The sequence below is a fragment of the Aristolochia californica genome, unplaced genomic scaffold (genome assembly GCF_029961685.1).
Source record: "Aristolochia californica isolate CCGP_79_NKW_82.1479 unplaced genomic scaffold, dmAriCali1.0.hap1 SCAF_9, whole genome shotgun sequence".
Lineage (NCBI taxonomy): Eukaryota > Viridiplantae > Streptophyta > Magnoliopsida > Piperales > Aristolochiaceae > Aristolochia > Aristolochia californica.
Genome location: NW_027182290.1, coordinates 27,451,513 through 27,464,155, shown reverse-complemented (window position 1 = coordinate 27,464,155; position 12,643 = coordinate 27,451,513). Strand labels below are relative to the sequence as shown.

The window sequence follows — 12,643 nt, the reverse complement described above, 5'->3', positions numbered from 1 at the left end:
CAAATCTAATTTATTAGATTAAGCTAAAATTAAGCTACTAATAAAAATAACTATTAATAAAAATAACTATGAATCAAACTCTAATTTTTCGAGAAAATATTTATAAAAAAGAACATTGCAACATGCCATAACCTGAAGATTCACTCACAATCAATCCCTTCAAGTCAGACAATGACAAACGAGTTCATAATTATAACACAATAGATAACTATGTCCACACCACTTACATAAAAAACATATTATCTCCACATGAGATACTCCATTTTTATCCTAAAAAAGAAAACCTGCCTATTGTTGCTCAAACAATTGCAACCCAGACGATTTACTAGTAAGAGGGGACATAATAAATTGGCAGAGTGGCCTTGCTGAGTTTGTAGAAAGAATCATGAGTAAACTCATTATATCCTTTCTGAGATGTAGTTAGCAAGTACATTAATTGGTCTTGAGTTATCTACCTTTTTCAAATCTAGAGTTCTGACCTTGATGCGGACCAAGTAATCAGCAGCAATCCAAGCAAAACTAAGCCTGACAGGTACATTGTCTCCATCTGGTACTTTGGAATCAATGGATCTCTTTATCCATTCAGGGTGATAGGTCACTTGGTACCATGCGGAAGCCTTCCGTTCGAAAATGGCGTTCCTCTCATCCTCAGTGAGCTCGTCATATCCAGGTCCAATTGCCTCAAAATAGTGCCTGGACTCTTTACGAAGCACAGTATAAGCACGTTTTAACCTTTCCTTGAGATCCCCTTGCTTTCTGCTGCTGTATTTGGGCATGGACCAAACGTGACCAGTCACAACCTCCTCCTCATAATTTACCTTGTACTGTCCCAAAAGAGCATTTAGTGCCCCATCATAAGAGCATTTCTTGTCCCATGCATCCCAAAGAAAATCTTCAGAACCTTGCACCTGAAGATCTGTATCATAAGATATGTCCGAAGGAGAATTATGTTCCATCAATGGGGTATCTTCATTGTATACATCTTTAGTTTTGCGATAGAGCCTTCCCAAGGCTTTGTCGGACCTGTAGCTTTGGAACTCATGCTTTGCCATGAAGTCCGGGTACACCTTGGGTTTCAGATGTTGAGGCATATTGATGACCTTGCCAGTTTTGGGAAAGTCTACTGCACGAGCTGCCAGCTCTGCCAATTTAAGACATTTCTCATCTAAGGCTCCAGAGTCACTTAGGTCAGCATGCACAACGTGGGCATTGGATATGACACCTATGCTGTCAGTTACCATGTACTGGAGAAAAAAGTTTACCATGTCCTGTTAAGCAGATAGCAAGTGTGTCAGAAGGGAGCCAAATTCTTCCATCAAATTCAATAGTGATCAAAGGAAAAAAAAGGTACAATGGAATTACATACCAGTGCTAAAGAAACTAACAGAAAATATAGCCAAGTTAAGAATGAGAAAGAAAGATAGACTATTATTTTATTATCTATAGAACAATACATATTGACATAAAATAAAGTCTCTGATGTGGCAAATCATCAAGTTTGTGATTTTGCTCAATTTTAAGCAACCAATGCGTCCCAACAGCTGTCCCTAGTTCCTGCACAGAAACAAGAAAATAAAATCCCCAGGCAGGCCTCTATTCGGGTTGTCACCTGACCAGTCTTGACTCTTTCAATTCCGCCAAACAGTATTGAAGGTAAAAAATAGAACAATTTCATAAGTGATGTAATATTTAGCTCATTTTAATTTATTTGAAAGAGGGCTGTTTGTAGTGATTTTCCGACTCGAATCAAATTCCCTGCTATCCAATACATATCAGCCGTATCAGCTAATACAACCTCCTATTGGTTGATACACCCCTATATCGGTTGTATATTCCAGGGGCAAACTCCGATATTTATCAGCTAATACATTACACATATCAGTGATACACCCACCCCTAGTTTCAAAGACCACAAGAAACTTATAATCAATTTAGCACCCTTAACTATTCATGCAGTTTCTATGTCATGAAAAGTGCAAGACTACATAGAGAAAAGAAATTTGAAACAGCACAAAAGAAGCAACTCATTGCACTTTTACCTGATGTGTCATCTGAGGCTTCACACGGTGTCGCAATTCTTTGACCTCCTCACTGGAATAGTCCATTGGTGGCCAGCTCTTCTTGCCTGGAGGAATAAGGTTTTCATCCCATGTTACAAAGTAAAGGTCCCCATCTAGGTCACTTCCAGATGCTTCATCTGTATGAGGCCGATCACCTTTCTGAGGGAAGACCAAACAGTCAACAAGATGATGCAACCCAGGAGCATCAACAGCTTCCAGAATCCGAATATCTCCTGGGTGAAGACAAGGATTCTTTGCTATTACCAGAGTCCCAATGATCACTTTCGCATTATTTTTCAAACCTGAAAATCTTGAACCATGCTTATTGAAAGATTTCTCTAGTAAAGGGTTGGATACTTGGACAAAGCACTGTCCATGTTCAAGTACCCCAAGTTCATCCAAGCAACCTAGCAACCATCTCCCCAATGGTACAAAGATCCTAGCCTTGTGTAAAAGGTCCCCTACCTGGGCAGACCACAGACAAGAGAGCATACCTCTGAGATAAGGCTCAGTTTGAGGCCTGAAACCAGCACTTAACATCATGGCTGCATTATTGCCATGCTGAGCACATGAAGTAGTTAGAACCTCGTATGCTACATCAGCATTCTCAAGAATCTTGTTCAGCTTAAAAATCATCATCTCCTGCATTTTTTCAAAAACATCGTCAGGGACACCCAAGGCTGAAAGTAATGTCACAATTTGACGGTTTAAGAACCCAGGCTGGAAGTAAGACCATGAGACCACTTCAAGCATTGTGTGGTTAGAACGGAATTTGTCCATGCTTGGTCTCAAGGAGAGATGGTATCCATCATTATTTCCTGGCCAACATGCAATAACACCCTTATAGCCTGCATATCTGATCTGATAAGCAGAGGGTGGATCAGGGATTAATTGCAATTTTGCTGCAACTTCAACAGCAAGATCCATTGAGATTTTTCCTACGCCATCTGAAAACACAAAGCCATTTCTCTTAATATCAGGGATTGAGATCAGCCTCTCAGATGGAACATCCACAGTAGCAATTGTAGATGAGAAGCAAAGGCCCATCCTTGCAGCATTTTTTGCTACATTCTTATCGGTGAACTTTCCCATCCAACTCCAAATGGAAGACACTTTTGTCTTATCGTCATCTGCAAAAAACCAAGCAGACTGATCCCGTAGTTGATTTGACGAAAAAGCCAGGAAGAAGTACTTCCGCCCACATAAATGAAACCCTTCACTCAAAATTCTCTTCACCCTTCTAAATATTGTTGTTTTCTGTGGGAAGAAATTTGAAGTGATGTCCCTAACAATTGGAGCAACAAAGAAGTTAAGAGAATTATTATTCATTTGCTGCATGGCTTCATCTGTAAATGTGACCCTTAAAAATCTATCTGCCACATCTTTGTACCTCCGCAGAACCCTATTTGAAAGCTCTACCACTGAAGGAAGACAATATGCTTTTGTGGGTGTTATAATCAACCTCCTTACCTCAACACTTCCATCAGGAATCTGAGAAGTCTTGATAAGCTTAGGGTTCTTTATCAGCCACTCTTGTATACTTGTCAAACTTTTACAAGCATCAAATATAGGACGTTTATAAGAGCAGATTTGCCTTAATGCCACCACATTCAGCTCTGGTGTGTGATTTCTTAATAACCCAAAAAAGGCTTCAGAGAGCTGATGCCGATTGATGATGCCACTGTGCACCAAACAATTAACCAAGAACAAAACATCAAAGCTTATTCCTTCCTTGCAAGGGACATGGTAGAAAACATTTGACATAGGGCAACCATACTCAGCCTCATCCCGAGCAACAAGCTGAAGATTAGGCCAATCTTCAGCAATTTTCCGCTGTCTAAGGTAAGCCATAGCATTCTTCAATTTACCTTCAAAGCGGCGTGAAAAGGAGATCTTGTAAGTGTTGCACTTCCCAATTGCTCCACTAGAGGTGAAATCTGTTGTCCTGATCCAGGGATCTTCATCATCCAACAGATTAAATGGAACTGTATCGTATATATCATCATCTGATGTACGATAATAAACAAAAGGAGACGACATGAACTCTAGAAGCAGTGCAAATTGACTTCCCACAGAGTAATGCTTCATTCGGAGAATGTCCCTCACCATGAACTCCAACTTGAAATTGCATTTAATCACGGCCTGCTCATTTCTAGACTTGAAAGAAAAGGCAGTCTCCCTTGTAAGCAAGATCTTACAAGTATCATCAAATGGGTCAATAAGGAAGTCTATTCCCAGATCAGTCCCCTTCCAAGCAGCCCAAAACTCGTTGGCTTGAAACATACTTCCAATTTCAAAGGTTACATTGGAGAATTTGTATGGATCGGTAGTCCTTCTCCGTTTAACACGGAAGGAACCCTCCATCCCCAAACGAACTTTAAGTGGGCGGCCGTTGAGCATAAGGGCAGATCGGCCTGCAGCAATATAGGCCCTGTTTGCAGCCTCAGGAGATGCAAAATGAACAAATGCATGGGTTTCAACCTTCTGATAGTCATTCATCAGTTTGACTTTAGATGTGTCAGCTTCAAAGTCTGGAAAAGATTCTGGCGGGGTCCATGATGTCTTCAATCTACATCTCCAAATCATACCAACCTCTTTTTCTAAGAAGTCACATAGATCTTTTGCAGATATGCTTCGGTCAAATCCACCAAAACTGGCTTGAGTAACAACCAGTGCTTTTGCCTCGCCTGAATTCTCTTCCGACCCCATTCTTTTATAACAACGAAGAAAATTTCTCTTTAAAAATTTGAACTTGAATTCTGTCAATCTTCCTTATGAGGAAGACTTTAGAACAAAATTAGGAAAGAAAAGTTTATCTAAAACTAAAAAAAGTATGCAAGAGAGAGTGAACCAGAATTTTCGTAAAAATAAAACCAATTATACCAGATGAAATAGAAAAGTAACACATGAAATCAGATATAATATTCATTCGCTTCCGTTTAATAAAATCAATAATTAGATCTTCGAATCTTTAACAACACTGATAACATAACGTATGTTCTCATAGCCCAAATTATTTAAATTTTAAACAAGATCAATGATACCATCTAAACAATCTTCTCAGTAACCCAAGTTTTGGTTCGTTTCTTCTAGAAACTATAAATCGATAAGGAGGACGGCACGGAAAGTAAAAATGTAAAGCGAGGGCAGGTAAAAAGATGCCATACTGTCGATGAAGAAAACGCAAATAGAATCCATTAAGTAATCCATAAAAAACGGGGAAGCGAACAAAAAATTATCTTGCAGAAATATCAATAATAATAGGGAAAGATATCAGTAACAGAATATAAAAGAAAGAAAAGATGAAATGCCACGTTAAGCTCAAAATTGCAACATTTTATTAACTTCTTACAAGTCGATTTGAGGATGAAACCAAAATAGAGAACCCTAATCACCTGCGTCAGGAACGTACAGGAAAATCCCTCAAGCCAACTGGCGCAGTCTGCACTTAAGAACCAATATGAGCAACGCAGACAGACACCCAAGCAGCTCGATCGTGAAAATTAAGGATCAGAACTTGTCTGAGGGAGAAAAGTCCACTCGGTACTAGAAGAACCTTCCTTACTGGAAAAGGCAGATCAAAATGCAGAAATCACTAGGTTGCAGAGGCTCTCCAGAGGCATACCGATACTGCCTTGCTTAGTGTGGAAGGTATGTTACTTATGCTTTTTTTCTGTACGTGCAGGCGTGCTTTTTGTTTTTCATCGTTTTCTTGGGGTGCAAGTATGATACTGTGGGAACAGTCGTGCTTTTGCTTTCAAGCGGGAAGTGACGATGGCGTTTTCTGGACAGTCCCTCTCCGACGATCCTACAGTTTTTATTTTTTTTCAATGACATTTGTTTATTCAAACAAGTATTATAAAATCATGATTGGTCGAACCAGTCGAACCGTGTTCAGTTGCCTTCAGTCCCTTGTCCGAGTTAGGTCAATGAAACCTGGGGAAACGAGAAAACCCATGGGACTCGGTTAGATTTGTTGGTTTAATTGGCCAACTGAGAGAACTGACCAGGCAGCTGGGTCCATATCACATGATAGAATTTCTATCACACAAGATAATTGAAAAACTTGGGGAAAGGAGAAAACCCAAAGAACTTGTTCTTTGAATTATGATAACTTCTCAAAAAAGTAGTTACTTCATTTAATGTTGAAAATTACATAAGTATCTATGTAAGGAGATTCTGATCTAGGATTAGATTCAAAACATGTGTTTCTTATCTGGTTATGAGAAATCCTTGCAATATATTAACAACTTGTTGGAGGAACACTGTGTATTTATCCCCTTATGATGTGAGCAGTCTCGCTCAGCCTATCATTCGGTAAAATCCTTTGAATCTATAACTGGTCTAGCCTCAAGTTTTGCCTTTGGTTTGTTTATCTTGCCTTTTAGAATCAGTTTCATTATGTAATTACATCTCTAAGCATGGACAACATTCAGAAATACGACACTTATGCCATTGGCTACTAATTAGTTTGTTTAATATGGCTAGCTCTTGATTTGGTGTCTGAATTAATCACTGATGCAATAAGCATGGAAGCAACATCCATTACTGTTTTATTCATTCTTCTCTGTTATTGAGAAAACCTTGCAGTTGCTCTCGGAACCAAGACCTCTATTTATACTTTTTTCATTACATATTTTGGGAAACTCCTATCTCAAGTAGCTCCCTAATTACATCAATCAAGGGAAGATTACAAGATCAATGGAGAGAGTCTAGCATCCTTTAAGGGATGACACCTCATGCCACACCTCAAGGACGTATGGGCCTTCTCCATACACATGTGGACTTGGTGGGCTTGGTCCCACTTTCTAACACTCCCCCTCAAGTTGGGGGATAAGAAAACATCGTAGATGCCTAGTTTGTTACAAATGGTGGACAAGATTTTATGAATGATAGGTTATGTCAGGATGTCTGCAACTTATCCTTGTGAGGAGATTTTGAAAGATAATATGTTGGTTTGAAATTTCTCTCGTATAAAGTGGCAGTCCACTTCAATGTGTTTTGTTATTTCATAGAAGACAAGATTTGAGGTGATATAAATTACTACTTGAGTATCATAATATAGATCTATATGAGCTTCTTTATAAAATCCCAGTTCAGTGAGAAAATGACCTGATCCATAGAAGTTCACTAATTGTGTGTGTCATGGCCTTGTATTCTACTTCTACACTAGACCTTGTAACTACATTTTGTTTCATGTTTCTCCATGTAACCAAGTTTCCTCCAACCATTGTATAATATCCCGAAGTAGATTTTCTATTATCCAGGGATCTGATCCAATCTACATATGAGAACCCTTCTATGTTGAACTGACCATGGTTCTTATAGAGAAGCCCTCTTCCTGAAGCTCCTTTCAAGTATCGCAATATTCTTTCCAGTGTTTGCCAATGAGTAAGTTGTAGTTTGTGCATGTATTGACTTACCACACTTACTGCATATGCAATATTCGGCTTTGTTACACAAAGATAAATAAGTTTTCTTACAAGTCTTTGATATTTCTCAATATCCATATCTTCACCATTGCCTGTAGATAATTTTTTTTGGGAATCCATTGTAGTTTCTATCGGTCTACACCCCATCATTTTTGTCTCCTCCAGTAGATCAAGGACATACTTCCTTGGAGATGGTATAATTCTAGGCTTGGACTGTAGTATCTCAATACCCATAGTATTTAAGTAGTCCAAGATTTTTGTGTCTTGAATGCTAGGAATTAGACACCCTAGTTCCAAACTAATGAGAGCAATTATAATATTCACAGAAGCAAGAAAAATTATGCACTGAAAAAAACACAACAAGATTTATACAAGTTCGCCTCAAGGTAAGACTACGTCCTATCTTCCACCACTGCAGTAATCCACTATAAAGATGCAGTAGTTTACAAGAGAAATCGCACACTTACAGGGGTTTTCTCTAACCTTTCTCGGGCCACAATTCAAGGTTCTTCTCTGATAATAAAACTCTAACAACGAGAATCCCAAATATAAAGAAAAATTAGAGCAACCGGATAACAAGTGTAAAATCCCCAAACTACCCTTATGAGACAGCATTCAATATATCATGGATCTGGCGAGAGCTCCACCCCTCTTCCAACCCCCATGGCAACCTTACTGTGAAGGTCGACCCGCATACTGACACTGTGTAAGGCATTAATTAGGCTCTACAACTTTACAATCACCCACTTGGAGACTAATCCATCATCAATATCTCCTCTACAGCGGCAACTTCTCAATCCTCAAATAGAAGTCCAAGCTGAAGTTACACGTAACTTCAGTTGCTCAATCGTAACAATCTTTGTCAACATATCAGCTACATTTTGACTCCCTTGAATCTTCTCGAGTGCAAATACTCCATCCTCAAGTTTCGATCAAATGAAGTGGTAACGCACTTGTACGTGCTTTGTTCTGGCATGATAAACAAGTTTCTTTGCTAAATGAATAGCACTCTGACTATCACAATATAAAACATTCTTCCCTTGCTTGAGACCTAATTCTTCCAATAAAGACTACAACTATACCATTTCTTTGTTGGCTTCGATCACTGCGACATATCTTGCCTCAATAGTGGAAAGAGCAACTATCTTCTGCAATTTTGAGACCCAACTAACTGTTATACCACCCAATGTGTGTATATATCTAGTGGTACTCTTTCTACCATCAATGTTTCCAACCATGTCAGTATCTACATAACCTTGTAATCCTAAGTTTGACTTTCTAAAACTTAAGGCTAAGTCTGTAGTGCCTCTCAAATACCTGAAAATCCACTTCACTGCTTCCCAATGTTATTTACCTGGATTACTCATATATCTGCACACAACTCCCACTGCATAAGCTATGTCTAGTCTAGTGCACACCATAGTATACATGAAATTGCCAATAGTAGAAGCATAAGGCACATTGGCCATGTAGGCTCGCTCATGTTTTGTAGAAGGTGACTGCTCCTTAGCTAGCCAAAGGAGTACTTATTGGTTTTGCATCATTCATGTTGAATCTGCTCAGCACCTTCTTCATATATTCTTTTTGTGACAGTTTCAAGACATCAGTATCCCTAGTAATCCTCATCCCAATGATTTTTTTTGTAGCACCCAAATCCTTCATTGCAAACTTCTTGGATTCCCTTTTCAACTTATATATTTCTTGTTTGAAAGCACCTGCTATCAACATGTCATTAACATATATCAGTAGAATAATGTAGGAGTCATCAAACTTCTTCACATAACAACAATGATCTGCCTGGAACCTCAAAAAACCAATACTACTCATGAAGATGTTAAACTTCTTATACCACTGTCTTGGAGCCTGTTTAAGACCATACAAGCTCTTTTGAAGTTTGCACGCCATTTTCTCCTTTCCTTGTGCTTTGAAACCCTGTGGCTGCATCATATAATTTTTTTCCTCCAAATCACCATGAATAAAAGTTGTCTTTACATCCAACTTCTCTAAGTACAAATCTTCATTTTCCACTGGTCCAAGCACTGTTCTAATAGTAGTCAATTTCACTATTGGAGAGAAAACCTCATTGTAGTCAATGCCTTCTTTTTTTTTGAAAGCCCTTTACCACCATTCTTGCCTTGTACCACTTGTAGCCATCATGTTCGTCTTTTATTTGGTACACCCATTTATTCTGTAAGGCCTCTTTCCCTTTTGGTAGCTCGGCCAACTGCCATGTCTGATTGGATAACAGTGAATCCATCTCATTCCTCATGGCCAACCCCCACTTTATTGATTCATCAACTTTCATAGTTTCCTCATAACTCTCTGGTTCACCTTTATCAGTCAACAAAATATAATTCAGTACAGGGGAGTACCTTTGTGGTGGTCTGCTAGTTTTGGCAGATCTTCAAAATTCAGTTACAGGAATGTTTTGATTTACTTCTGGGGATATATTTTCCTGGTCTTCTTGAGCAATATTCTCCATCTCAATAATTGGAAGATCTCTCAACTGAACCACTTCAGACTTTTTGGCTTCATCACTTGTGCTTTCAGACGTTGTTCTCAACCTGTCTTTATACAAGGCACCTTCATTAAAAATCATATCCTTGCTCCTGATAACATTACGACTTTGGTCATCCCAAAAGCGATAACCAAACTCGGTACCACCATAGCCAATAAAGAAACATATCTTAGATTTAACATCAAGTTTACTTCTAATAGTAGAATCAATATGAATATAAGAAACACAACAAAAAAAATTCAAAAAAGAAAGGTTTACCTCTTTGCCGCTCCAGACCTCTTCTGGTATTTTGCGATCCAATGGTGTTGAGGGACCTATGTTGATCAAATATGCAGCAATGCTAATAACCTCATACGAGAACATCTTTGGCAATCTCGCATATAATCTCATAGTCCTAACACACTCGTTTAAAGTTCTGTTCATCCTCTCAACCACGCCATTCAATTGAGGTTTTCCAGGAATGGTCTTCTTCATCTTAATTCCATTATCAGCATAGTACCGCTTGAAATCATCATCTATGTATTCTCCCCTATTATCTGACTGCAAGCACTTGAACTTAAATTTTGTCTCATTCTCAACCGTTGCTCTCCATCTCTTGAATGTATCAAAGACATCAAATTTCTTTTTCAGGAAATAAACGCATACCTTTTTGCTTGCATCATCAATAAATGTGTCATAGTAGTTAGAACCACCCAGGGAGATAATAGTTGAAGGTCCCCACACATCAGTGTGAACCAACTTCAATTTTGTTGTCTTTTGCTCATTTCCAGCCTTAGAAAAGCTAACTCTTTTCTGCTTGCCGAAAATACAACCTTCACACAAACTGTTATTTACAGTTTTCAACCCTGGTAACTTCCCTTTGGATCGAAGCACTTTCATTCCCTTCTCACTCATGTGATCGAGCTTATAATGCCATAAATCAGAATCAATAACTACATCAACAACTGCAACTGTGTCTCTGCAATTGGAAGTGAAGTAAAGAGTTCCAGCTTTAACTCCTCATGTAACAACCATGGCTCCCTTAGTGATTTCTTAGGCAGTACCATTAAAAGTCACATTATGACCTTCATCATCAAGTTGTCCTACTGAAATCAGATTACGCATTAGTTTTGGTACATGTCTGACCTTATGAATTTTGTACACTGACCCATTTGACATCCTCAAACTAATATTACCAACACCAACAATATCCAAAGGTTCTCCATCAGCAAGATAGACCTTCCCATGATCTCCAACAACATAATTCTCCATGATCTCACGGTACGCAGTGGTGTGAAAAAAAACTCCTGAATCTAACACCCAAGAGTCAATAGGGCTATCAACCGACAAAAGTAAAACATTTTTTACTTCTTCAGTCACCGCATTTGCAGCATCATTTTTCTTTTCATCCTTCTTTGGTGATCTGCAGTTCTTCTGTATGTGACCGGAATTGCCACAATTCTAGCATTCCACATTCCTTCTAAATTTGGACTTGCTTTACCATTCCTTTATTTTCTTCTACCATTGTCCTTGTTGGAATTCATCTCAAAGTTCTTGCCCCTAGTATTGACACTTAGGGCAGAATTAAATGTCGACGATTCTCTAGAGTCCTTTCAACAAACTTTCTCCATGAGAATGATATCCTGAACATAATTAAAGATCAACTTTCCATTGCCTATAGATTTACTGACCTCAGCCCTCATAGGCTCCCAACAATTTGGCAGAGACGCCAAAAGAATTAAAGCATGAACCTCATCATCAAATTTAATTTGAATAGAGGTCAATTGATTGACAATCGTGCTACACTCATTCAAATGCGATACCATTGAAGTATTTTCTATCATCTAAAGGACGAATTTGAGAGAGAAGTGAGGAGACTTCCATAAGCTCAATTCTCTATATACACTGAAAAGGTGGTCAAAAGTACAAAATTTGGTGATGTAATTGAGCTACTAGTAGAGCCACATGTAACCACAGCACCACAATATATGAATCTATATTATAAATTTGTCAAACTTGCATTATGTGCAAATGAACTTAAGACCACATGCCAAGAAGGATGAAAAATTTTAAAAAATCTACAAAGAAACCTCTTTTAGGAAAAATCTTGATAATAGCAACACAATGGATGAAGAGGTTGCAGCAGATAATGATGAGTATATAATACCAACCATAGAGCTAAAAGCAATGACAAGGACTGGTAAAAGGCATAGAAGGGGCAGCATACTCGTAAGAATTGAGGGACGACTTGAGAAACCGCATAATAAGAACAAAAACAAAGTCATCCATCTCCTCCTATGAGTAATAGTGCTATTTCCAACATGTGGTATGTCCAAGGTGATGCGCCCACAGTACTTTCTTGGATTTATTTGGTATTTGAGATTTGAGATTTATTTTTCAAATTGCTATAGGTAGCTACTAATCCTTACTGGTTCATGGGTGACAACTTCCATAGGATGTGGGGGATATTATTTCTCAGGTTTGACATTGTTGACAAGCTTGTTTATATAAGAGAGTTTGTATTGTTTTGTAGTATTGATTGAAATGTTTTTGATGTGCCACATGTGACCAGCTGACACCCATTGTTCACAAAATATTGTGGCCCAGGATAGTGAAGACAACCTAGTAATTGAATAACTTGAGTTTTATTTAAT

The 12,643-nt window shown here is 38.5% G+C and overlaps 1 protein-coding gene across 3 annotated transcripts; it reads right to left on the bottom strand.

Annotated features, from left to right (window-relative positions):
• Positions 1–139: 139 nt before the first annotated feature.
• LOC137941361 (RNA-dependent RNA polymerase 6-like) lies at positions 140–5,788 on the bottom strand. 3 transcript variants are annotated; one of them, XM_068786730.1, is made up of 3 exons: positions 5,456–5,788; positions 2,040–4,827; positions 140–1,268 (listed from the first exon to the last, which is right to left on the bottom strand). In XM_068786730.1, the coding sequence occupies exons 2-3, from the start codon at positions 4,767–4,769 to the stop codon at positions 399–401; spliced, it is 3,600 nt and encodes a 1,199-aa protein (XP_068642831.1). In that variant the 5' UTR covers positions 4,770–4,827; positions 5,456–5,788; the 3' UTR covers positions 140–398. The 3 variants fall into 3 exon arrangements, with proteins under 3 accessions (XP_068642831.1, XP_068642830.1, XP_068642832.1); XM_068786729.1 differs by having other exon boundaries at positions 2,040–4,770; XM_068786731.1 differs by having other exon boundaries at positions 2,040–4,770; positions 5,473–5,788.
• Between the last annotated feature and the right edge of the window lie 6,855 nt (positions 5,789–12,643).